General features: G+C 52.5%; 1 protein-coding gene across 2 annotated transcripts in view; it reads left to right on the forward strand.

Annotated features, from left to right (window-relative positions):
- The window catches only part of SLIT1 (slit homolog 1 (Drosophila)), a 198,246-nt gene that overhangs the window by 112,692 nt on the left and 58,645 nt on the right, over window positions 1-26,909 (forward strand). For both annotated transcript variants that reach the window (XM_011951197.1, XM_011951198.1), the window contains exons 5-11: window positions 18,404-18,475; window positions 19,592-19,663; window positions 20,229-20,300; window positions 20,834-20,997; window positions 23,666-23,813; window positions 24,291-24,362; window positions 24,918-24,989. In XM_011951197.1, the coding sequence (XP_011806587.1) occupies window positions 18,404-18,475; window positions 19,592-19,663; window positions 20,229-20,300; window positions 20,834-20,997; window positions 23,666-23,813; window positions 24,291-24,362; window positions 24,918-24,989 (672 nt within the window). The remainder of the gene's footprint in view (window positions 1-18,403; window positions 18,476-19,591; window positions 19,664-20,228; window positions 20,301-20,833; window positions 20,998-23,665; window positions 23,814-24,290; window positions 24,363-24,917; window positions 24,990-26,909) is intronic.

Genomic DNA, 26,909 nt, shown 5'->3' on the forward strand with positions numbered 1-26,909 from the left:
GAGAGGAGAGGAGAGGAGAGGAGAGAGGAAGAGGAGAGAGGAGGAGAGGAGAGGAGAGGAGAGGAGAGGAGAGGAGAGGAGTAGCAAGAGTTCCCATTTATTGGGCCTTAAACCACCAGCCATGACTCTTCCTTTCTCCCGTTTTACAGATATGGAAAATAAGGCTCCCAGAGGTAAAGCCCATGGTGTTTAACCCTCATTCACTCCACACACAGTGCTAGGGGTGCATGAGGATACCCAGATATTACAACAGCTGTGTGGCCTTTGAGGCTCTGCAGCCCAGGTGCGGACCCCTGGTCTAGGAATGGAGAGAATGAGGCAGGCAGCAGGGTGCCTGGCAGCACCAACCCTTCCCTGGGAGAGGGCTTGGCTGTGGGAACTATTCTCTAGAAGTTGGAGAAAATTTCCACCCCTTCTAGAGAATCAGGAGTTGGGCCAAACTGGATGCTAAGGTGAAGGTTCCTGAGCCCTGAACAGTTTCTGGTATTCACAGTGGTGGTCAGAGCCGCCCACCCTCAGCCTGTCTCCCCAGAATTTGGCTGCAGACACCACACCAGGAGGTGTAGGTGCCCTGTGTGTTCAGGTTTTGCAGAGCTGGCCATCATTTCCACAACTAGGTGAAGACGGGGGCCAGGAGCCGTGGTGTCACTCCTGCTGAGGGCTCCTGGGTGGTGGCCCAGAGGTGTGCCAAAGACTGTGAGAAGTCAGGGGCTGAAGGGCTTGGATCCTCCCTCCAAGCTGCTCCCACCACAGTCTTCACTCTCGGAGGCCTTGAGGATGCAGTCTCAAATGCAGCTGCATGTCTGTAAGGGACTTCTGATCGAAGCCTCTCACCACAAGATTCCAATGCCTGCCTCTTTGCCTTTCAAACCTACAGGGGTTTGGAAGGAGTGACAGTTCCGGAGACACTTACAGGAATCCTGGGAGGCAAGGAGAAGTCCCCAGGCAATGCTCATGGCAGACAGGAGCTGACATTCCACACTCCCTGCAGTACGGCTGCTCAGGGAAAACATGTGAACCGTATGCCATTTTTGATGAGAATATGTCTAGAATTTATTATACAAGCATCTAAGTTCTAAAACAGAGGGCCCTGAACATAATTTCACCTTTCCTTGATGACTCAATGTCAACATTATGAATGTTCACTATCGAACTCTGCTTTCTAGGCTTTCACCTCCTCCCTCCAAGTTCATCCATCAAGTGTCACTGACGACATACGTATGCTTCCAGAAGCCTCCCCACACACCTGCCCATCAGTTTGAAGATTCTCATGTGCTGTGCCAGTGTAGCATAGTGGGTTAGCTTGTGGATTCTGCAGTCAGGCAGCTTGGGAAAGTTACTGTGCCTCAGTTACATTATCTGGAAAATAGGCATGATCAGAGTACTTTTAATAAAATAGACTTTGGCCAGGTGCAGTATCTCATGCCTGTAATCCCAGCACTTTGGGAGGCTGAGGTGGGAGCATCACTTGAGGCCAGGAGTTCAAGACCAGCCTGGGCAACATAGTGAGACCCCTTTGCTACAAAAAAAATGACAATAATTAGCTGAGCATGATGGGGGTGTGCCCAGAGTTCTAGCCACTCTGCAGGCTGAGGCAGAGAATTGTTTGAGCCCAGGATTGCCTGAGTCCGAGCTGCAGTGAGCTACGATTATGCCACTGGACTCCAGTGTGAGTGACAGAGTAAGACCCTGTCTCTATAAACAAACAAACAAACAAACAAACAGTAGACTTTCTTTTTTAGAGCAGTTTCACGTTCACAGCAAAATTGAGCAGAAAGCCCAGAGAGTTCTCATTTACTCCCTGCCCCCTCCCACACACATTCTCTCTGACTATTAACATCCCACACCAGAGTGGTGAGAGCATGTGTCTCATGAGGTTGTTTTAAGAATTAAATGAGGCTGGGCGCGGTGGCTTAGGCCTGTAATCCCAGCACTTTGGGAGGCTGAGGCAGGTGGATCACAAGGTCAGGAGATCGAGACCATCCTAGCTAACACGGTGAAACCTCATCTCTATTAAAAAATACAAAAAATTAGCCGGACGTTGTGGCGCCTGTAGTCCTAGCTACTTGGGAGGCTGAGGCAGGAGAATGGTGTGAAACCAGGAGGTGGAGCTTGCAGTGAGCCAAGATCGCGCCACTGCACTCCAAGCTGGGCGGCAGAGCTTGACTCCATCTCAAAATAAATAAATGAATTAATTAATTAAAATAAAAGAATTAAATGAGATAACGTATATAAAACATATAAAATACCTAGCACAGTACCAGGCACGTAGTAAATGCACAGTAAATGTTGCCACTACCACTGTCATCACCACCACCACTAATAACAATTGTGTGTTACACAGGAGCCAGTCACAACCATTCATGTCTTAGGAGTAAAGTCAACAGTTTTTGTGCAAGGATTTGGATTGTGTCCAGATGCCCTCTCAGCACCTCTCTGTGCTTGCATCTGTGTCCAGGCAGGCAGCAGGGAGGTCTGACTTCTGGAGAAGTGGGAATTGGGGAAGGATTCAGCTTCACCCCATATAGAAATAGCTTAGTGATGTGCACTGCCCTCAGCACATGCCTCTCCTAGGAGTCTAAGGGTGGGTCCCTTGAGACTCATAGAGGAGGTATCCTGTCTTTCTGGGTGTGTGTTATGGACCAGTCTCTCTGTAGGCTTTGGAGAAAGAAGAGCTGAGTAGACAAAGTTTGATGTGTGGGCTAGATGAGCCAGGTTGAAGGTGGCTGGGATCCAAGGTGAGTCTTTAGCCTTGAGCAGAGGAGGAGCCGCCAGATGGATTCAGTACCACGGACAGCTCCCCAGACAGCGACTCCTTGTGGCTCCTCGTAACTCTAGGCTTTTGTTGTGGCCTCCTGCAGATCACCCTTAGCCAACTGGAAACCTTCCTTGCTCCTGTAACAGTCAGGGCTCTGTGTTTCTGCCTGCCTGGAAAGTCGTTAGGGTCTTATTCCCTTTGAGCATCCCTGTCTGTGCTTGTGGAAGGGGGCCTCAGGGGCTGCAGATGTCCAGGGGAAGCTGAACTCTTGCTATTCCGATCCCTCAGGCCCCTTCTTTCTTCTGAGAAACTCTTGAGGCCAAGACTGACAGGGTGTGACAGCCCTGTAGAAGACTGAGGTGTGGAAGAATGGGGCATGGTTTTTTTGGTAGAGAAATAGACCCCATTTCCCCTGAGGAAGAGGGAATAGAAATGCCCCAAGGACTCAGTGGTGCTCTGCTGGCCTCCTTGGTGGGCTGCTCCTGACATGACTTCAAGTCAGACGTCAGTCTTGACATTAGCTGTCCTGCCACGTTGGTGGGACTCCCAGCTTCTCCCTGAAGAAGCTCGGATTCGCAGCGCCTCTGCCCTGGTCACTTCCCTGAACAGAGCCTCTTCCCCCAGCACGGCCTGGGTTATACTTGCCCAGCCCTGTCACTCCTCTCCTTGGTTCTCTCTTTTCAAACCACATTAAATCCTGCCTTTCCCAGCCCCACCCCTGGTCCAGGACCACCCCTGGTCCTCAACCGACAGAACCCAAAGAGTCTGCCCCTCAGAGTCTGGATGCGTTTTCCTGAGAAAAATGATGCGTGTGAAGGGTGGCCTGCCTGCTGCGTAGCCTGTGCATTCTTCAAAATACCCTAAAACCCACCTGGCTTGAGCCAGTCCAGCAAAGAGCAATGTAGTAGGTGGTGGCGCTGACCCTGCAGAACGACTTTCTGAGATCGAGTACCAGGTCATGAGTCCGGGCTGGGAGCGTGTGAGTAATTGTCCTGTGAAACGCATTGCCGTGACAGAAGCAGACTAATTTGCTAAATGTCATCTTTGCTAAAAGCCAATTTGCCAAAAGTCAATTCATGGAATGGCCAATTTGTCAAATGACCAATTCGTCAAATTGATTTGCTTCTTTTAACTATTTGGTGTGAGTCGACTGGTTTGCATTTTGTCTGTATTACAGCAGTTTAAGAACTGTTCCGTTTGTCCCTGCCCCAGCTCAGGGTGTTTGAACTGTAGTGAACCCGCCCCAGCCTCTTCCTACAGATGAGTGGTGGAGCTTGGAGTCTTCCTACAGGAAGAGGCTGGGGTGGGGCAATCAACTGTCCTTAAAAGGCTATTGTGAAGGGAAATGGGAAACTGCCCAACTAAAACCAAACTGTTAAAGGAAACAAAGAAATTTAGCAAATTGATCCTTTGCAGAATTAGCTGACCTGTGACTTAGCTTCCTGTGACTTGGAAGGTGAGGCTGAGTGTTTTTGGGCCTCTGCTGGGGATGCTAGTGAGGGTATTGCTTTTCTCTCCCACAGTCATCTCTATTTTTTGGCAGGGGGTAGCAGAAGCTCCTTGCAGGAAATGAGCTCCTACAATCATCTCTTTATAGAGACTTGTAGGAGGCCTCTGTGCTTGGTTTTAGACCCAGGAAAGGCCACTCTGCTCTAAACCGTGTAGAATACCAGTCCCCGCAGGCCCCCTAGGCTGTGAGAAGCCCAGAACCCATTGGTAGCAGATGCAAAGGACTTTGAAGGCTGCACCTCTCTTTTGTTTGATATTTCTACCTATTTCTGTCTTTATTTTTTTTACTTCTCTGATTTCTGTTTTCTCTATTTTATAACATACCCTCATTGCTTCCTGCAACAAGGCAGAGAAGGCATTTGGACCTACTCTGAAGGCTATTCCGTGGGCCTATTTCCCACACTCCAGCCCTGCCTCTCCCAGATCCTTGCTCCTGCAGTTCTACCCCGTGACCTGGAAGTCTTGTCCCAGAGCAGGGCACTGTGCTTGTTCTCCAGGGAGACACAGAACCTGAACTGGCATTGCTGTATTGGAGACTCTGGAAGATGCAGCATCTTCACCTGGCAGAGTCAGATACTCACATCTGCACAGTACCCATTTTCCCATCTCTGCCTCCGTGTCTATTGGCAGCTGGCCCTAGTCCCTCCTTAATGTTGGCTGGGGATTGTTTCTGCCACACTGTCCTCCGTGCAGTTTCCTCCCAGCCTGGGAATTTCCCCACTGTTTAAAATTGTGAGCCTGGCTTCTTGGAGTATTTGTCACTTGGCAGATTTTTTCCCCATTTGTCTCCTCCAACAGGGACTAGAGAGGGAGGGTACTGGCATTTGTTGAATGCCTACAAAGCACCAGGTGCTGGAATCAGTGCTTCCCATGTTACTTTTTAAAACTTTTAATTGAAGTATAACATATATTCTGAAAAGTGTGCCAATGAGTGTACAGCTCACCACATTTTCACAAAGTGAACACACTCATGTAACCAACACCAGATCAAAAAGTAAAACATCTTGAGTTCCTAGAAGCCTCCTGTACCTCCTTCCAGCCACAAATCCCTGCACCTCCCATCCCGACCAACTACAGTCCTGACTTCCAACAGCATAGATTAGTTTTGCCTATTTTCAACTTTATGTAAGTGGTACATGTGGTATTTAATCTTCACAACTCAGCAAGAGGGAGACATGATTAACTCTTCTCTACCCATGGGTAACCAGACTCAGAGAGGTTAAGTAACTTGCCCAAGGTCACACAGGCAGGAAATGGTAGGGCTTGGAGTCAAGCCCAGTGTTGTCTGGCTCCAAAGCTCGTGTCCTTTCCTCTGTACATCAATTCTTTGTCCTCCTGCGCCACCTCCCCTACCCCTACCATTGTGTGTCTGGCCCGGGACCCTCTGAAGTCACTGGTCCTAACTGTTCCCTGTAGGTGCCTGGGACAGAGGGCTTGCCTCTCACACTCCCCGGTGCATTCCCGCCCAGGACTAGCAGGTCACCAGGGGCCTCTAAGGTCTCCGCGCTCAGCACCTGGTGTTGAGTAAGTGTGGAGGCCTTGCCCTGGTGTTCATGTGCAGAGAGGCCTGCATTCCTCTGCATGCTTCATTCACCCTCATTGCCTGGTGCTGTGCCCTTGCCTTGGTGGCTAGGACTCATGCCTGCCACTTGCTGTTGGCAGAGTGGAAGGACGAAGCTGGTTGTGTCTCCTGCGTGCCCCTGAGCCTCTTGCTGCTTAGTGGGACTCAGCCTCTGAGCTGCTGTTCCTTGGCAGGGCTGAACTTTCACTTCAAAGTGGGGCTGCCTTGTGGGATGTGCCCCTCATGTCTCTATTGTGGGAACGCATGCTCAGTAGCTGCATAGCAAGCAGCCCGGTTCAAGGAAATGTTACCCTGGGTGCTTTTATGGTGCGGCCATTCAAGACTGCTTAATGTCTCTGCCTAATGAGGTTTCTGCAACATTAACTTTGGTGGTGCTGGAGGGAGAAGGAGGCGGCTGCCACAGTAGGGTTTGCGGCTTCGCAGTGGGCGGGGAAGGGGGGCACCTCTTCAGCTAATGGGACCTGGCACATGCTGGGTACTCAGTAAATGTGGGTGGGATGAATAAGGGCAAAACTCAGACCCCACTATCCACAGTGTTAGGCCCCCAAACCACCTGCAGGAACTTGGATACCAGGAGTTCCCAGGACCATGTTGGCTGTTCCACATTTTATTTTATTTACTTATTTTTAAAGTTTTGAGACAGGATCTCACTCTGTCTTCCAGACTGGAGTGAAGTAGCGTGATCACAGCTCACTGCAGCCTCTATCTTGCTGGCTTAACAATCCTCCCAACTCAGTCTCCTGAGTAGCTGAGACCACAGGCACACTACTGCGCCTGGCTAATTATTTAAAAACATTTTTGTGGAGATGAGGTCTTGCTATGTTGCTCAGGTTGCCTTAAATTCCTAGGCTCCAGTGACCCTCTTGCTTCGGCCTCCCAAAGTGCTGGGATTACAAACATGAGCCACTGTGCCCAGACTGTAGTTCAATAAAAAAAAAAAAAAAATCTCCAGACCTCGGAGAGCATGCGTGAGCTTTAATTCCATGAATCTTATCATTCTCTTAGGAGTAGGAGAGGTGGTAAAGGAGAGGGAGCAGTCATTTCTTCAGGGTCACAGAGCTGTACCACTCAGGATTTAGTAGCGGCAGTTGGAAGCCTCACGGACAATACAACTGATTGTCACCCACTGTGTGCCAGTCTCCTCTTACAAACTTATGTTACAGAAAAGGAAACTGAGGCCCAAAGAGGCACCAGTTGATGCTGAGCTTCGTTTTGAATCCAGGCTGCAGGGCTCCGCTCCCAGACTAGCTACTGCGCCCTGAGACTTCCTTTGGGGAAGCTCGCTGATCTGATGACCCTGCCATCCACTCCAGCTGGTCTGGCTCATGGCAGTCAGGGTTGCAGAGAAGTGGGGCACGAGAGCACCCAGGATTAGGAAGGGGAACTTACCATTCAAAGGACTGCAGCCAGGCCCAGAGGAGGTGGCTAAGGCAGCTCCAGGATCTATCCTGTCCTGTGTGATTTTTTTTAAGAGATTCAGTCTCACTTTGTCACCCAAGTTGGAGTGTAGCGTCATGATCATAGCTCACTGTAACGTTGAACTCTTGTGCTCAAACAATCCTCCTGCCTTAGCCTCCCGAGTAGCCAGGACTATGTCAGCATGCCTGGCTGATTTTCTTAACTGTTTAGAGAGAATGGGTCTCACTATGTTGCCCATGCCTATCTCAAACTGGCCTCAAGCCATCCTCCCACCTCAGCCTGCCAAAGTGCTGAAATTATAGGTGTGAGCCGCTGCCCCCGGTTCCATCATGTATTTTCACAAGACGGAGAGGTGAGGGACGAGACTAAAGGAAACTGGGCTTGTGGCGGGCAGGACTCACTCCCCCTTCACTGCACCAGTGTGGTCTCTTTGACACCACTGCTGGGTCTCCTTTGCACCCTGGCCCCCGCCCCTACCTGAGCTTGAACTTCTGGAGAAGATGAAACAAACAGATTCACACTGAGAATTAGCTGACTGATAAGCTTTCTACTTGCATCTTCTGGGAGCACCTGAGGTTTGTGAGTGGACAAAGCCCTGGCCTCTGAGTTGAGGCCCAAGGCAGCACAATTCGGGTTCTTATCATCGAATGCGCACCAGAACCCACCTTGAAGGTGAATTAGATCTAGTCCCTGACCTGGAGATAGGTGTGCACACATGCAGTATGCACACATGCAGATCTACACAGGGTAGATCTGGGGCACTTGAGTGTTGTTTCATGGGCTAGAGAGAGCAGGCAGGGAGGGGTACTTGCAGAATTAATTCCCCTTCTAGGTGGGAAGCATAGGATCTAAGGGGAGGTGTGAAGGATGGGCGGAGACAAGGCAGGATGGTCCAGCGAGATCCCAGGAGCATCTCCGAGCAGGATGTGCATCCCAGCGTCCCACCCAGGGGTATTGATAGCCTCCCTCCTACCAGGCCATCCTGCAGCGGGGACCTACAGCACAGACATCCCTTAGGAGTCTGTCTCCCATTCCCTGGCCTGAGCAGGGAGCCAGAGCTGGGACTCCTGACCTCCTGGCCATGCTGGAGATGCCAAGTCTCCCTCTGCTGAGAGCGCTGGAGCTGATTCACCGGGGAGCTTCACACCTGCTCCTCACCCGTGCCCTCAGGCGTCTTCCATGCAAATTGGCAGAAATGCAGGAAGGGCCTGTGGGACAAATGTAGTGGCTGGTCCCTGTCCCCCAGCCCTGTGAGTGCCTTCTCTGTTCCTCAGGAAGGCCAGCCTTGGTGAGCTGCAGCTGAGGGGTTGGTAGCTGCTCTTCCCTCTCTCTACTCACTAGGGGTGTCTGTGTCTAAGTCTCCCCACCTCAGTGCCCAAAGAATAGGAGTTGGCACCTCCAACCCTTGCTTTGAAATGCTAACCAGTACAGAGGTTATAATCTGGTTTGTTTTGGCTCCAGGTGGGGACATTAAAACATTTTACACCTTTCCTCTGCTGGAGGCAGCACTTCTCAGACTTCAGTGTGTACCTGAGACACTGAGGGATCCTGCTGAAATGCAGGTTCAGGCTCAGGAGGTGGGGCCCAGAATATCTGCTTTCCTAACAAACTTCCTGGTGATGATGATGCTGCCAATCCACCGGGTGCCAGGGACTCACTTGCTGAGTTATCTGCAGCGGAGTCCCGGGCAGCCACTTATTGATAACAGCTGTGTGAGGCTGCCCCGTGCTGGCACCAGCTATCAGTGGGCACACTGAGTGTGTGACAGACACAGCCTGTATGTAATCCCATCCTCCCAGCATCCCTGGGAGGTCAATATTGTTGCAGATGTTGGGAACTAACTGCGGTCCTGCCGGAGGTCATGGAGTGTGTTGGTGGCCTTGAGCCTCAGCCTCCTGACTCCCAGGCCCTGACCCTCCCTCCTCCTCCCTACAGAGCCCAAAAGACAATTATTAAAGTGTGGACAATGGCAGCCAACTCTGCCAGTCCTGGCTGAGAGCCCCACACTCAGCTGTGGTTAAGCCATGTGATAATTATTCCCATTTTACCACGAGAAGACTGAGGCTTGGGGGTTAGAAGATGTGCATGAGACCAGAGTCTGAGTCCTTAATCCAACCATCTTCTGACAAGGATCTAAACCCCGAGATGAGGTGCCCTGGAACCCTTGGGATGCCCTGGTTCAAGGTAACCACTCAGGCTGCAGGGGGCCGAGGAGCTTCCATGTGGCATGAAAGGCAGACAAAGTAAGGCCTGTGCCCTGCAATGGAACCCGAGTGGGCAGCAAGAACCCAGAGCCCAGTCCAGCCTTGGCGGGTGTCCAATGGCTCTCTGTGTACTCCCACCCCTGCCCCCATTGCTAATCCCCTTAGAGGCTGGTCTGCCAGCAGGGACCAATCAGGTTAGAGCGTGAAGGCAGATTAGCAGCCAGAACATGGGGTCTTGACCTTGGCTTCTCCAGCCCCTGCCTCCCCCAGCCCTGGTAGAGGATGGGGGGATTGGCAGAGTGTGCAGGAGGAGGGGCAGCGAGAGCGGGGTGCCTGGGGATGGTGCCAAGTCAGGGTGTGGGCCTGGCAGCCCCCTTCTCTTCAGGGGTGGGCGGCCGACTGGCATTGCCGGATGCTTCCAGGCCGAGTGGGAGCTGCTGTTGATGGAGCTTGCCTCCTGGGGCACTTGATCTTAGCGATGGGGTTCAGGCTTTGCCTGCAGGGCCCTTGCCTCAAGCTGGTGTGAACTTGGAACTACTTGAGGGTGTTTGGTTGTTAATATCCCAAAGGATGTGTGAAGGGAAGAGGCGTGGTTGTTACAACGATGACAAGTGCTTGCTCTTGCCTGCCTTCCCCTTCTGAGCCCGCATCTCATTGGGTCTGCAGCCTGGTTAGGCAGAGCAGGTACAAGTAGCCGCAGCAAAGGTGAGGAGCTGTGGTCTGTCGCCGTACAGAGCCAGCCTGTCTGACCCTGAGCTCCTGTCTCTCCCTTGGCCAGTCCTAACTCCTTGTTTTGACCGGGAAATTGGAGAGGGATTAGAGCAGGGGACTCATGTAAGGATCCATTTTAGTTCATTTAGCTAAAAATTACTGAGTCCCTGCAATGTGCCAGGATACAAGGGAAAGTGAAAGAGAGTGTCTGCCGGGAGGTTATGGTCTGGAGAGGGAGATGGACGTTCACCAGAATCAGTACTTCATCACATTCAGTGCACCTGTATTTTACTACAAGCCTGGGTTGTGCCGAAAAGTATAAGTGGGGGTGCTGGGAGTCTGTTGTGGATGGAGCAGCCGACTCAGGCTCAGGGGAGGTGTTTGTAGACTGAGGTGTGAAGGAGGAACAGCATTTCCTGGGTGAAGGTGAGGGAAGAGTATTCCAGGCAGAGGCCACAGCAGGTACACAGGTCCTGGGGATGGCAGGAGAGGTCTGGGAAACTGGAGGAATATCAACAGAAGTGAGAGAGTAGGCAGGGGCGCCGCTCCCATCAGATCCTGCAACATAAGTGCCACTTTCCATCCCCATGTTGCAGATGAAAAAACTGAGGCCAGAGAGGTTACATGACTTGCCCAAGGCCACTGGTTTAAGTGAGTGGAGCCAAGTCTCCCCTGTGACACCCAGCTGTGGGCTTTGTCCTCTGCACCCTGGCCTCTCAGTGAGTGTTCCCTGAACTAGCATCCCCGCATCCCCCAGGTGCTTATCAGAAGTCTGGGACCTTGTGCCACCCCTCAGCTTCTGCTCCAGCCCTGTATCTCCCCAGCTGTGTCCCGAGTCTGGCTCTGGGGATCTGTCATGGTGCCCTTGTCACTGTCCTACCCCTGCCCTCCTTCTGAACCCCTGTCTGGCTCTGCTTCCCAGGGCTGGGACAGGCCCCTGCTGCCCTGGGCTTGGCTGTTTGTCCTTCCAGTTGTGGATCCCGCCCCCTTCCAGGACAGCCGTTCTCAGGATGTCTCATTCTGCCCAGACACATCCCGGGCATCTCCTCACTTCAGGGCGTGTGACAAGGCCACATGGGAGGAGAACAGGCAGGAATGACTGGGTCTGAGGGAGATGAAGGTGTCCCAGGGCTCCGGGAAAACTGATGGGGAAAGGCTTAGATGGTGCTTTTGGGGGGTTTCCACGCAGACCAGGGGCAGAAGACATGATGCACTTTATTTCAAAGGGATTTGGGAAAGATGAGACAAGTATTGGCAAGGTAGGAAGTCAACTGGAGCAAAAAGGAAAAAAAAAAAAAAAAGAGCGAATATCTTTGTTATAGTTTGCGATGTGGTTGAGGCATCCAAGTCCAGGGTAGGCTTCTCGCGCCCCCTCGTGGGAAAGCTTGAAACAACAGAACCTTAAAGTTGCTTAGGCTGTGCTTAGGGCAGGGACAACAGCCAGCATTTCTTGAGTGTTGCTAAAAGGAGGTTGTGATTCAGAAGCTTAAGTACATAAACTCACACAATCTTCTCCAAGTCCCAAGTAGTAGGTATTTTACAAATAGGGCACCTGGAGCTCTCAGGTGCAGAATTTCCCCAGGTCCATGGTTGGTCAATAGCAGAAACAGGAGTTGAACCTGGTCTTTCTGTCTGCAGGTGCAGGCTCCTTCTACCACCCACTTTGCTGCCATCAGACTGCATTTTCCTGAGGCTTCCAAGGTTCACCTGTTTTCCTCTGGCCTCTCCTGGGGCCCCAAATTCACTTTCCTATCTTCATTTAAAGAATGTGAGCTGCTTCCGGCTGTAGGCTGGCTGGCCAGGGTGGGGCAGTTCCACACTCAGCTTTGGGCCATCCCTCATCTCTTGACTGGCCCTTGGCTTCACCTGCTGCCTGCCTGGGGGTTGTGTCTTTCCTCTTTAGGCTTTGGTGCCCACAGCAAAGCCTGAAAGATGGTCAGAGCCTGGCGCGATGCCTGAGCCTGTAGTCCCAGTTACCTGGGAGGCTGAGGTGGAAGGATCACTTGAGCCCAGGAGTTTGAGACCAGCCTGGACAACATAGTGAGACCCTGTCTCTACAAAAAGATTTTAAAAAATTTAACCAGGCATGGTAGCATGTGCCTGTAGTTCCAGCTACTCAGGAAGCTGACAGAGGAGGTTCACTGAGCCCAGGATTTCAACAGTGCAGTGAGCTGTGATTGAGTGACTGCATTCCAGCCTGAGTGACAGAGTGAGATGCTGTCTCTAAATAAATAAATAAAATAATTAAAAAGATGGTCAGATCACAGCCCTCTCCAGTCTATCCCATCACTCTCCCTGGCCTGTATGAGGCTTCTCCCAGCTGACACTTCCTTCCCAGAGCCTCTGCTCCTCCCCAGTCATACCAGGCTCTCTCATGCCCCAGCGTCTTTGCATAGACTGGGCCTGCCTGGAGTCTGCCTCTGCCTTCTCCCTCTTCCCTACTTAGTTCCTGGTGTGAGTCCTTATAGAACTGCTTTTGCTGAATCGTACTTTGATGTTATTATAAGAAACAGACACTCAAACCCCATTTATTATAAGGATCTAGTGTTATTGATTAGTCTATACTGTCATTTTTAATAAAGACCCCTGGGAAAATTCTTGCCTCATCTGAGTGCCAAACCAGCTGTACTCCTGAGAAGCTGATCCTTTTAGACTTATACGTATCCCGTGGGTGCTGTGAACTGACTGGCTCTCCTTTCACGTTGGCTGTCAGTGATAAAGCTCAGAGCCCCGATCGGCCATGCCTGGCATGTGGTCACATGGTGCATGCATTCTTAGTACCCACCATTGATTCCTCCTCTTCTCTGTGCCTCATTTTTCACTCTTGCTCTCTTGCTGTTTTGAAAATCCCTATAAGCCATCTTAAAGCCTTTCTAGAACAAGGTTGGGTCTAAATCGATAAGCAAATCAATACGAATAAAAAAACCTTCCTTGCAGGGTTGTGGTGAGGATTAAATGGAATAATGAATGGATGTGAGTGCCGGCTCAGCGTTCCTTCCCAGGCTTGGCCAAAGGGTGAGTGGTTGGCTGGGCTGAGATAAGGGTCCCACTGGAGGTTCTGCCTTCCTGACTCTGTGGATGTCCTCAGGCCACCACTCCTCCCTGCCTCCATCTGGCTCGTAATGCTGGTGCTCTCATCTTCCTGAGTCCCTGTGGGTCAGCGAAGGCGGGAGGCTGTGTCTGTCTTCTCCCCAGACCCCCTCTTTCAGTAGGCGTATGGCCAGCAACTCTCCTCACCTCCTTTCCGGGACCCCAAATCCCCTATAGAAGCAACCACCTCACTTGATGTGTGTCTTAGTCTGTTCCAGCTGCTATAACCAAATATCGTATCGGGAGGCTGAGTTGGGTGAATCATTTGAGACTAGGAGTTTGAGACCAGCCTGAGCAACAAAGTGAGACCCTGTCTCCACCTGTAGAGCAGCTGTAGTCCCAGCTACTCAGAAGGCTGAGGTGGGGAGGATCGCTTGAGCCCAGGAGTTCAAGGTGATGGTGAGCTCTGATTGTGCCACTGCAGTCTGGCCTGGGTGACAGCAAGATCTTGTCTCTAAAAAAACAAAAACAAAATGCCATAGACTGAGTGGCTTATAAACAACAGAAATTTATTTCTCCATTTCTAGAGGTGGGAAGTCCAAGATCAACGTACTGGCAGATTTGGTGTGTGGTGAAGGCTGCTTCCTGCTTCATAGACGGTGCCTTCTAGCTGTGTCCTCACATGGAGGAAGGGGCAAGGCAGCTCTCTGGGGTCTCTTTCATAAGGGCACTAATCCTGTTACATGGATGGAGCTTGCATGACCTATCACCTCCCAAAGTCCTCACCTCCTAATACCATCATATTGGGGATTAGGTTTCAACCTATGCCTTTTTTGGGAGGAAATGATCATTCAGACCATAGCAATGTGTCTTGCAGGCATGTGGGTGGGTCTGCACTGGTGAAGAGCTTAGCAATCTTCTGGTCCAGCCTATGAATTGGACAGATGAGGAAACTGAGGCCCCAAAAAAGCAGAAGTGATGTAGCCAAGTCTCTAACAGGATTTCAGCTCATTAAGTTCGATCCTAAGCACGCCCTTCCCTTCCTTAGGGTCATGCCCCAAAGCACTGCTGGATGAGTCATTGACTGTTGCATAACCAATGACTTCAAAATACTGCGACTTTCAAGAACAAACAATAAACATCTCATAGTCCCTGTAGGTGGCTGGGTGGTTCTGGCTTGGGGTTTGTCATGAGATTGCATCGCAATGTTGGGGGGTTGCATCATCTGAAGGCTCAGCTGGGGCTGGAGAATGCTTTTCCATGATGGCTGGCTCACAGGGCTGGCAAGCCTGTGCCTGCTGTTGGCAGGTGGCCTTGGTTCCTCTCCATGTGGGCCTCCCCAGAGAACTGCTTGAGTGTCCCGCGACCTGGCTGGGTTTTCCCAGAGAACAAGAAGGGAGCTACAGTGTCTTTTATGATCTAGTGTTGGAGGTTATTGATTACAGCTTCCATCATATGTGGTTCTTCAGAAGTGAGTTACTGAGTCCTGCCCACATTCAAGAGGAGGAGAATGAGCCTCTGTCTTTTGAAGGGAGGAATGTCAAAGAATTTGTGGATGCCTTTTAACCACCACGACCTCCCACTTCCACACAACAGTCATATCAAACCGCATGAGATTCCCCCAGCCTGCCTCATTCCTTCCCATCTCTGGGCTTCTGTACATGCTGTTACCACTGCTTAGAACGCCCTTTCCTCATTTTTCATTTCTGTCTGGGATGCATCAACTCCGTAAGATCTGGTCAGAGACCACCTCTCCTCCCTCCGGCGGACTTGCTCACTCACTTCTCTGCACTCTCCCATCTCTTTGGCAGTACTGCTCCTCCAGCCGTTGTTGAAAGCTGGCATGTACACCCCATGAAAGCAAGTCTTTGGGGGTCCCCAGCAGACCATCAGCTCTCAGTACACATTTCTGGAGTGAAGGATTGAAGGTCCACTCACTGGTTTCCCATCTGTGCCCTCTTCTGGGCGTGAGTGCTCTAGGGTAGACCATGCACGTGTGGTTAGCTCTGCATCTGCAAGCCCAGCCCGGTCACTGGTGCCTGCGGGCACTCCATCAAGGCGGGTTTGGTTTCACGTTGGGCTCCTATGTCAGCCCGGGCTCCTGGTTACTGAGGAACTCACGTGACCATGAACTCCAGCGTGGGCAGTCTGTTGTCTCCTGTGTCGCCTGCACAGCCCTGCTCCCAATCCAGTAATTTCCCTGCCAGCCCACTCTGCTCAGTGGCAGCACCCCACTTAGGAAGATGGAGAGAACCAGCCCACAAGTCCACAGACCAGGAGAACCATCAAGCCATTACCGCAGGCACCACCAGGGTAGCAATTTCTTGTATGAAGCAGAGACACTAAGAAGAGGATGTGGCAGCCAAGGAGCTCTCTAGGCAAGGAAGAGATGATAACAAGGATTAAGCAGGCAAAGACTGAAACGCGCCTCTCAAGACACATGGGGCTGGGGGAGTTGCTGCATAAAGACAGGCAGTGGGGAGCAGGCCACTGGGGACTCTCCGGGGAGCAGCTTCTAAATGGGTAGAATTTGGGGAATGTCTCCAGGAGTATTGACAGACTACACAGGGGAGCTGGAGATATGGCACAAGTAACCAAGATCGGAGACCAAAGATGCCATGTGGAGAGCAGGAAGGGAAGGTGGGGCTGGGCGAGCGCAGGAGGAGGAAGCTTCCCCTGCAGGAAGGGGAGATGCCTCAGGGATGGCAGGTGGGATGGCTCTGGATGAGGGACAGCTGTGTCTATGCTGCAGGCTTGAATCATCTCCCTTCCAGGAGAGAGAGCAAGAATGAGGGGCGCTGATGGTGCCAAGGCCCCTTCAGACACAGCTACTTGGCTGCTTTTCTGAAGGCTGTAGGGGGACAGGACAGGAGGGGCTGGGTTTGAGGGAGGGAGTGCACAGATGTTGGTGCCCACTCTGTGGGGACTGGCAGGCAATTGCTTTGCCAGGCTTTCATTTTTCCCATTTTGTGCATGAGGAAACTGGGTTCCGGAGGGAAAGGGTGCCTTGCAGATGCACAGCCAGGAAGGGGAGGGCCAGGACTCAAACCCCAGGCTCCTCCCTCCAGCTGCAAGTCCCCAGCCCAGAGAAGGGGAGGTAGCTGGGGACCGAGCTCCCTCCAGGACAGGGTGCCTCTCTTCAGTTCCATCATTCATCCATCCATTCATTCATTCATTCAATGCTTGCGGAGTGGCTGATGTGGGCCAGGCACTGTCCTAGGTGCTGGGATGCAGCAGCAGCCGGTCCAGTGCCCTCTAGCTCAGCTGCCCCCTACCTTTCTGACTCAGGGCTCTGTGCACACCGCTAGGTTTCTCAACAGGGAAACCCAGACAGGGCAGCGGTGGCCTTGACAGTTCACGGGGCAGTGTGCGGCGGGGTAGGGGGCTGTGGGCTGCGTTCTCGGACCCTGTGTAGTGAGGAACTGAAAGGAAGGGCGCTGTCAAAACCCACAGGCCTGGCCCAGGAGGAGGAGGTGGGGCTGTGGAACTGCCCGGCACTGGGGCCTACACCAGGACGGTCCGCCTTTGGTTGTTCACCTTCAGGACCCCGGTGTGTCCGGGGCAAGGTTCTGGGGCAGGGAGCCTGGGTCCAACCCAGGTCAGTTATTTCACATCTTGGAGCTTAGTTTCCTCCTCTGTGAAATGAACGCAATGGCAGTTTCTACCCCCAGGGCTGCTGTACAAGCTGGGGCTCTGGGACCTGAATGCCTGGGTTCAAATTCTGGAGCCACCACCCACCAGCTGGATTACCTTGAAGAAGTTGCTTAGCTTCTCTGAGCCTCCCTTTTCTCCTTTGTATAATGGGGATGGTGATCGTATCCACGCCATGCTCCTGGGAAGTACTCAGGGCAGTGCCGGCCTGGGGGGAGTGTGGCTGTGAGTAGGAAAAGCTGACCTGGGAAGGGGCATTTGCACACACCTGTGGATGCCAGGGAGGCTGCTGAGAGGGAAGAGAGGCAGGTGGACAGGTGTCAGAGGCCCGATCCTGCCAGGGAGTGGAGGAAGGGCCCCAAAGCTGGCCTGGCAGTCACCGAGGCTGAGGATTTGCAGTCCTGACAGCGTCCCCTCCCTTCACATTCATGGGGAGTTGTGAAGTCCTCAGTGATCCCAGCCCCGCTGTGTTCTCCTGACTCCCTGTGGCCCAGGCTCTCGGAGGTGCCCTGCTGCCTGCAGTCCCCAAGAGCACCGGGTTTGGAGTCAGGCCCTGCCTGGAGTTAAAGACCTGGGTGGGCCACTGGCTGGCTGGGTCACGGAGCCAATTTTGTCCTTACTGAGTCAGCTTGCTCAGCATAAGATACAGAGCGTAAGCCCCAGGCACACCCCCATAGACGGCCCAGGGTGCTGTCCCTCCCAGCCTGGTGCCAGACAGTGGTCATCAATCACCCTCCAGAAGCACTTCTGTTGTGTGCCCCTTTGCAGCCCTGCACGATGCTGTGGGGGACTGAACTGGCCTCTGTGGGTCCAGTGGGCTGACTTCTGTGGGCATTAGGCCGTTCTCGTATTACTATAAAGAAGTGCTGAGACTGGGTAATTTATAAGAAAAGAGATCGACTTGGCTCACGTACTGCAGGCTGTGCAGGAAGCAAAGGCATCTACTTATGGGGAGGCCTCAGGGAGCTTTTTCTCATGGTGGAAGCCGGAGGCGGAAGCAGGCATTTTGCGTGGGGGAATGGAGAGGGAGAATGGAGGAGGAGGCTCCACACCCTTCAACAACCAGAGCTCCCGGAACTCACTCGCCATCGAGAAGTCAGCACCAAACCAGGAGGGATCAACCCCCGTGACTGGATCACCTCCCACCAGGCCCCACCTCCAGCACTGGGGATTACCATTCAACACGAGATTTGGGTGGGGACAAATATCCAAACTACATCAGGTGGGGTCTGGCAGGGCTGGTCATAGCTGCCCCAGGCTTCTCCTTCCAGCTGCAAGCCCCCAGCCCAGAGAAGGGGAGGCTGGGGACTGAGCTCCCTCCAGGACATGGTGTGTCTCTCTAATTTCATCATTCATTCATTCAACAAATGCTTGCTGAGTGGCCTCTGTGGGCCAGGCGCTGTCCTAGGTGCTGGGGTGCAGCAGGGCCGGTTCAGTGCCCTCCAGCCCACCTGCCCTGCTTCCCTAACTCATCACAGCACTCTGCAGGAACCTCTTTTCTGACCGGTGTTTTCTCTCCCTCTGGCTTTATCCTCCCAGGGACTTGAGTGAGAACGCCATCCAGGCAATCCCCAGGAAGGCTTTTCGGGGAGCTACAGACCTCAAAAATTTGTGAGTACAGGCCTGGGAGGGAGAAGGGTGCAGGAGCTCTAGGGCCTCTCCTGGCAGTGTCCTCAGGGTATACCCGAGCGAGCCATGTAGTCCAGGCAGCCAGGGAGCTGACCTGGGCTCTCAGAGGGTTGATGCCAGCACAGTCTTCTGGAATAATCTGGGGTTGGAGGAAACAGGCAGCCCTTGCCCCTCCCTTGGTTGCGATTCCATGTGAGAGCCAATGGAGGGGGCCCTTGGGGACTTGGTGAAGCGTGTTATCAGTGTAGGCAATGTTCTCAGTCCATTTCGATGGCACAATGTCTGTGCCCACCTCATATTTGGGCTGGCAGAGCTGGGTTTGAATCTTCTCTTCTAGTTACATGTCACATACGCTGCTGCAAGTCAGTGAACATCACTGAGCCTTGATATGTTGTTCTGGAAAATGGGGATAATAAGATCTACTTCACAGGCATTTTCTGAGGTTTAAATGAGACATAGAAATAAATATACTTTGTCAAATGATATTTAATTATAATGGCTTATTATTATTACTATTCAAATTTATTCTGGTCCAGGCTTACCACCTCCCTGAGGTCTGACCACAGCAGGGATGGCAAATGCCTGGCATGCTTGTCACACACACCCCCTCCCACGCCTGTGGCAGACATTGATAATCAATCACCACATTCTTTCCCACAGAGCTCACCTCACAGCTTCAGTTTACTCTGACAACAGCACTCCAGGTAGCCACCTCTAGTCAACCTCTTTGGCACTCAGGCTGAAAAATCTGTTTGCCAGTTCTGCCTGCCACTGCTTTGTGACTCTCCCATTTTTCAGTTGCCAGCACCCACTAGGTGGTCTCCAAAATGTGTGTGTGTAGGGGGGTGCCTGCTCCCCAAGGGAAATGTAAGGTTGAGTAGAAGATATAACTTTTACTTATATTTATGATTTTAATTGAAAATTAGAAAAAAACGTTAAGTTTTTACTAACGTTTACTATTTGGATTGACACATATACACGTAACAAACAACTAGGGGGCTGCTTCTTTTGAATGAATGCAGCACGTGGTCACAATGTTTGGACACCCTTACTCTAGGCAATGTGCCCTTCTCTCTACAACCTTCATTTCCTTCACAGACAGCTGGACAAGAACCAGATCAACTGCATTGAAGAAGGGGCCTTCCGTGCTCTGCGGGGGCTGGAGGTGCTGTAAGTAAAGCATGGAAAAGGAAGGAGGGGTGTGGAGGGCCCTGCTATGCGGGTGCCAAGTGCCACAGCCTGGGCAGCAGGCGTCAGGGAGACAGGAAGGGGGAAACCTGCCTTCCTAAAAGCACCTCGGAGGAGGGGAGGACAAGCACTCATGGGGTCATGCCTGCAGCAAGCAGTGTGTCCCAATGTAACGTGCTCAGGAGGAAACCCAAGGGTTTCTGGCACTTGGCCTGGAATGCTTCCCCCTTTCCCCCCTGCCTATCCAAACCCCACCCTTTCTTCCAAGGCAACCCAAGCCTGGGACATGTCCCATCACCCGCCCTGCTCCATGACTCCATCCTACCAGCCTTGGAGTCTATGGTGCCATCGGCTCACAGTCATCGTCCCAGCTCAGGGCTTTCCTGTGGGGTGGGATATGCCTCGTGCTCTTTAGCTTAGCCCCTCCATGTCCAGCCCCATGCTGGTCCACTTTAAGGTCAAGAGCTTCCCCGTTCGTTAGCAGGGCGGCCCTGTCCCACATTGTCTGTTGGGCAGGTGCTAAATGACTCTGGTTTTTCCCATTTAGGACCCTGAACAACAACAATATCACCACCATCCCCGTGTCCAGCTTCAACCACATGCCCAAGTTACGGACCTTGTGAGTCAGCCGGGGCAGCGGGGAGTGGGGCGTCCAAGCCCAGCTGATGCTGGGGGTGGGTGGGGGCAGGAGGCGAAGGTTCTGCAGACAACTCATGGAGCTCATTCTCCCTCAGACCCCCAGAGGCCAGCCCAGGCTGGGGGCTCCATGCAGTCGGAGGTGGAAGGAGTTATATAATTGCAGGGCATCCAGTGCCACTTAATTTGATTTTTCCTTGGAAAACAAATGATTTGTTTTTGTGCTTGAAAATGAGCCAGGCGGTTTGGGGCAGTGAGCCTGTACGAGGTCAGTGTGATGACCTGGGCTTTGCTGGGCACAGCTGTGCCCAGAGCATGTGGGAGGGGAGGGACAGCAGCAGGATCTTCATGGGGCTGTGGATAATCCCCGGGTTGGAGTTGAGCTGCCTACTTGACTAAATGTAGACTGTATTTGGCTTGAACACAGCACCAGCCACCTGCCTGAGGTTGGGGGTTCCCACAATCTGGCTGGGCTGGGGCTCCAAATGGGTTGTGAGCCATCCTGTCCTCTTGCAGCCGCCTGCACTCCAACCACCTGTTTTGCGACTGCCACCTGGCCTGGCTCTCACAGTGGCTGAGGAAGCGGCCAACTATCGGGCTGTTCACCCAGTGCTCGGGCCCAGCCAGCCTGCGTGGCCTCAATGTGGCAGAGGTCCAGAAGAGTGAGTTCAGCTGCTCAGGTGGGTGCAGGCCCCTGCTGGGCTCTCAACTGTCCAGTGCCTCCTGCCCCGCCTCTTGTTCCCGCCCCTAACCTCAACATTAATACCTGGCCTGCCCATCACCTCCTGACCCCGCCCATCACCTGGCCCCACCCATCACCTCCTGACCCCACTGTCTGCCCCTCCTGCCCCATCTATCACCTCCCATTCTCACCATGGCCTTTGTCTCTGCGTGTCACTTCTTGCCTCCTCTCCTTTTCCCTCCTGTCCCCTCACTGCCTCGTCCACTCATCACCTCCTTTGTTCCACCTCATCCTCTTTTTGGCCTACTCAGTGCCTCCTCCGATGTCCTCTGGGCTCCTTGCCCCTGCTATCACCCCCTTCTCCCTCCTCCGACCGCCTCACCTCTGCTGCCTAGACAAGTCATTGAATTGGGACCTCTAAACTTGGCTCCAAAAGAGGTGGGCCTCAAAGCCCACGCCCTTTCACCTTCCCCCTGGGGTTCTGTGATAGCCGGTTGCCCACGTCCTCCCTGGCCCCTTTGATGTCCATACTGCAGCCAGAAGAACAAAAAGAACCCACAAGTCTGGGCGGTCACTGCTCGTTTACTCACCTGGCCGTCAGCACTGTGTCGAGAGTCTGAACTGCCCTCAGGCTCTGCAAGCCTGGCCAGGGTCAGCGCCACCTCCCCTGCCTCCCGCTGTCTGCAGCTTCCCCAGATGTGCCTGCCTCTGCCCCTTCCTGGTGCAGGTGCCCCCAGCCCTGACCTCACAGGCTGCTCCCCTGCTGGGCACACCCTTCCCTCCTTGTTGCCTGCTGACTCCTCCTCACCCTGCAGGGCCCAGGGAGCCTTCTGTGATCCTACATGAGGTTCTGCATTGTGTTTCTGGTGCATCCTCAGCACTTTGCTTGGCACAGGAAATGCTTGCTGAATGAATGGACAGTTCTCAGATTTGTGACAGAGGATTTAGAGGCTGACTGTTTCTCCCAAACCCGTGGACTGGGCCTGCCAGCCACACAGAGCTCTGAAGGAAAGCATCTCCTAGGCACAGCCTCCCCGCCTCAGTATGAGGCTCTTGGCTGTGGCTGTCACCTCCTCCACTGCACTGGCAGACACCCAGAGCAATGGCTGGGCTTAAACACCAATATGCTCAGCACTGCTGTGTGTGTGTGCATGCAGCTGTGTGTATGTGTGTCTGTGTGCGAAAACGTGTGTGTGTACATGCGGGTATGTCTCATGTGTGAGCCAGGACTGCCTCTGCATCATTGCAGCTGCCACAGTTTTTAGGAATGGGAGTGGGTAAATCACTTGGACAATTTTTATTTTGAAATGAAACCTTTTCCTTTACATTTGGAAGATTGTGGTTTCTATGGACAATTTTTATTTTGAAATGAAACCTTTTCCTTTGCATTTGGAAGATTGTGGTTTCTATTTTCAGACATTAGTTTCTCCTCTGGAGTCTCATCGGCCTGGCAACCCTTTTCCTTTGAAGGCCACCGTCACAATATGCCAGGAATCCATGTAGCTTTGTCGCATTTGGTTCTGGTGCCCACCCTTTGGGGCAGCCATGGAAAATATTCGAAGTTAGAATGTTGGTGGGGGTATCAATTGGCTCAACCACTCTGCAGAGCTGTGTAGCAGGATCCACTAAGGCTCAACGTCTGTCCGCCCTGCGACCCTGCCACTCCTGCTAGGTGTGTGCATTTTTTTCTGCAAAAATGTCCAAAAATATTAAAGACAGCTTTTTCCATAATAGCCCCAAATTGGAGACAACCTGAATGTCCACCAACTAATTATGATATATCCATATAATGGAATACTACTCAGCAATGAAAAAGAACAAACTACTGATGCACACGGCAACATGGTGAATCTCAAAGATTGTATATTAAGCAAAAAAAGCCAGACACAAGAGAAACTACTGTTTCATTTATGTGAAGTTCATAAACGAGCAGAACAAATCTTTGGTGATAGATCTCAGAATAGTGGTTACTTTAGGGAAGGGGCAGGAGGGAATCTTCTTGGGTAATGGAAATGTTCTATGTCTAGGTAGTGGTTCCACCAGCTCTGTGCTTCAGAAAGAGCACTTTGTATAAATTGTACCTCCAGTTTTTCAAAGGCTCTTATTTTAGACACTGGGCTGGATCCTGGTTTTACCACTTATTAGCTGTGAGAATTTCTACAAATTAATTAATATCGAGGACTCTGTTTTCTTAGCTGTAGAATGGCAACAGTAATAGGCTCCTGTTAAGTTTAAGTGCAATACTGCATGTACTACACTTATGATAGAATGTGGCATAGAGTAAGTGCTTGAGTGTTTAGGAAACAGTCATTATCACCTTCATATGACAGATGAGGAAACTCAGGCTCAGAAGTGTTAAGTGACTTGGACTAGAATCCAGAGCTTCAGAATTCTAGGCAAGGATTTCTTAGTGTATGAATCACACACCAGTGCAGTTCCATTCAGATTCAAGTTCAGCAAACATCTGACAAGAACCTACTGTGTGCCAGGTGCCCACAGAGTTATACCAAAGTCCAGAATCTTATTTCATTAGTGATCCCCTCTCTGGTTCATCCTCATCCAGAGAAACTGCAGTGTGCACCCTGTCCCATCCATCAGTCTGTATCTGGGTTCAAGGGAGGTGCTGATGCACGACAGCCTGAGGCCACACCCCCCTGTTTCTGCAGGCCAGGGGGAAGCGGGGCGCGTGCCCACCTGCACCCTGTCCTCCGGCTCCTGCCCGGCCATGTGCACCTGCAGCAATGGCATCGTGGACTGTCGTGGCAAAGGCCTCACTGCCATCCCGGCCAACCTGCCGGAGACCATGACGGAGATGTGAGTACAGGGCAGGGCAGATGCTGGGGCGCAGCCGCTCGGCTGGCCTGGCTCCGGAGGGCCAGGGAAGAGCTGGAGTAGGCACTGCCTCAGGGCTTGCCCCAAGGCCCCTCAGTGACCATGGAGAAGACACAGGTTGCCCCTGCTGGACTGAGCTTTGTGTCCAGGACTGGGAAACTCTGCAGGGCTGGGGAGGGAGTTCCCTCTGTGGTCCCACCCAGCGGTGTGAGTCTGCTAGAATCGGGTTCTCAGCATCATTTGTGGGCCCCTTTCAGTTACAAACGCCTGGGATAATGGAACTCAAGTCAGCATTCTCTCTGTCTGTTCCAGCGTCCTTACCCCAGACTTCAACTTCTGGAAGGCGAAAGGGAACAGGGGCAGGAGGGGCCAAAGGCTTGTTCAGATGAGCCTAGCAGATAACACCCGTGGCTGGGCTGACCTAGGCCCTTGTGCTTCCCCTCTGTTTTTTCTCCGCAGACGCCTGGAGCTCAATGGCATCAAGTCCATCCCCCCCGGAGCCTTCTCACCCTACAGAAAGCTACGGAGGATGTGAGTGCCTCCCGCTGCTTCCTGGGGAGCTGGTACAAGGCTGATGGAGATCCTGGGTGGCCCCACAGCCCTGGGGCAGGCCCTAACTCAGCACCCCGCAGCTGAGTGGCCCTGAGCCAGTCACCTGGCATTCCTGCCCTTCAGGCTGCTTGGCTGTGATGCGGGGACCTCCTTGCAGGGCTATCGTGAGGCCTGAAGGGAGTGCTGAGCCTGAGCCTGGACTGTGATGGGAGCTGCTTGTCATCCTCCTATTTCAGCTTGGGTACCAATAGGAGCAATTAAGGATGGGAGGGGACCAGGAGACTGCTAGGATGCATGGGAAAGCTTTGTCCATAACTTCCCAAGTTGGAGTGCCCCCTCCTGCCCAGCCCTCAGACTGCACAGGGAAATAGCAGCCATGGGCTTTTCAAATGGAGGAAAGATCTGGCCTCTCACTATTCTCATTTCAAAGCACTCCACCCTACTTCCGTGGCATCTAGGAGGTAGAGGGGACTGGGCAGGGCTCAGTGGCCATTGAGGGATTCAGATGCCCCTCTCCTTCTGCTCACTTTGCAGAGACCTGAGCAACAATCAGATTGCTGAGATTGCACCCGACGCCTTCCAGGGCCTCCGCTCCCTGAACTCGCTGTGAGTAGCAGTGCCAAGGCTTCCTCAACGGCCCAGGGCATCCCCTGAGGAGGCTGGCAGGGCCCAGGGCCCTGGTGGACACAGGAGGAGGAGCAGGGCTATGCCCACCTCCACACAGTCCCTGCCCACCCCAGCCTCAGTGGGTCATCCTTTGGCTGCAAAGGGTTTGCTGTTCCAGCTCCCTCTTCCTCACTGGTGGACCCTCTGACGCTGGGAGCGGGAGAAGTGTGGAGAAGCTAGGCAGAGCTGTTGCCCCTGGCAACTGGGATGCACTCCCTGCCACGGTGAGGATTTTCCCAGCATTCTTTGCACAACCATCTTGGCCCCGTCCCCCCACCGAAGCCCAGTGTACTGTACTCCTGAGGCCTCTGCGGTCACCGCAGGGCCAGTGAGCACCAGCTCCAGTTATAACATCTGCCACACCTTGCTATCTTTTATCCCAAATGTGATGAATCCCAAGATGTGGTGGGTGCTGCTTGGACAGTATTTGCCCGCTCCTCCTTCCAGTATTTCCCTTCCTTCAGGCTCTACTGGGGAAGTCTGTCAATAGAGCATACAAAAGGTAGTGAAGCACCCCCATCTCCCACTCACCGAGCGCCTCACTCCCCGAGGTCCTACAGCACTTTTTCTGTACGGAGAGCACACTCAGGGTGCCCTGGAGTTGGGCGAGTTCCCTGTAGGAGGGGCCATTTGTTACTCTAGGGGATGAGTGTTTTCACCTGCTCCTTGGCAGCCCGGGACACATGCTTGGCATAGACTAGAGGCCTGGCAAGTACGACAGAATGGAACTCCCCCGGGGAGTGTGGGAGCCTGCCAGCTCAGTGCCTTCTGTGCATGCCATCTTTTCTTGGAGCAGAGTCCAAGTAGAGGGTGGGGCTAATTGCGAATGGCACCCCTGAAGTTGTGCAGTATACACCCTACACAGCTGTACGTGACAGCCTGGTGAGGGATCGTTGTCATTGGCTGAGGAGATCAGATTCTGAAAGTGGCCTGCCAAAAGGCAGGGCCCTTCCTCTGAGAAGTGAATAAAGCTCTCCTAAGTTGGAACATGGCAGTCTAAAAAGGTAAAAAGTGAAGAACCCAATCAAGTTGTTTTCTGTTGTTCATGGGTACCTGGTCACAGCCTCCTCCCTGCATATAGGAAATGGATGATTCCAGTACACCCCACCAACACTGTCTATCTCGGCCAGCCCTGATCTTGCCTCCTTGCTTCAGTTCCTGCCCACTCTGCTCCATTTCCCACCCAGCAGCTTGAGGGGTGTTTCTGAAACAGGAATCTGATGCTGTCTCAATGGCTTCCTGATGCTGGTTGGGTAAAGCCCAAGCTATCGCCCCATTTGTTTCCTCCATTCCAGCCACACTGGCCCTGTCACCTGTCCACACAGGACAGGCGCACACAGCTCCCCTGCAGGGCCTTTGCTGTTGCTGTGCCCCGCTCCAGGAATGATCTTGAAGCCACGTTTGAAGAAGAAGTACCCAGGATTTTTTACTCAGCCTGAACATTTACGAGGGTAGCTTGTGGGGTCCGATTATGATATTGGAAATGGCATACAACCCCCCTCCCCAAACCTCCTGGATGCTTTCACTGTCCCCCTGAACCCACCCGTGTCTACATGTGTTTTTTTTGAACTTTTGTTTTTTGTAAAAATCTGTACATGGAATTCATGCTCAATGCAGAAAACTTTGAAAATGCTAAAGTATATTAAAAAAATGCTTGAAGTCCCACCATCCGGATCTCACACTGCATGTGCCGTCTGGCATTCTATTTTTTCCTGTAACTCTCTGAAAATATGTTAGTTATTCTTGTCCATGGGGTTTTCTCTTCTCTCAACAATCTCCTTTTGGATTCTAGACCAGATGAATTTCCCAGGAAGCACCCCTTTGCAGCCTTCTGTGGGGTCCACGTGTGAGGGTGGTGGA

This window comes from Colobus angolensis, unplaced genomic scaffold (assembly GCF_000951035.1).
Source record: "Colobus angolensis palliatus isolate OR3802 unplaced genomic scaffold, Cang.pa_1.0 Scaffold316, whole genome shotgun sequence".
NCBI lineage: Eukaryota > Metazoa > Chordata > Mammalia > Primates > Cercopithecidae > Colobus > Colobus angolensis.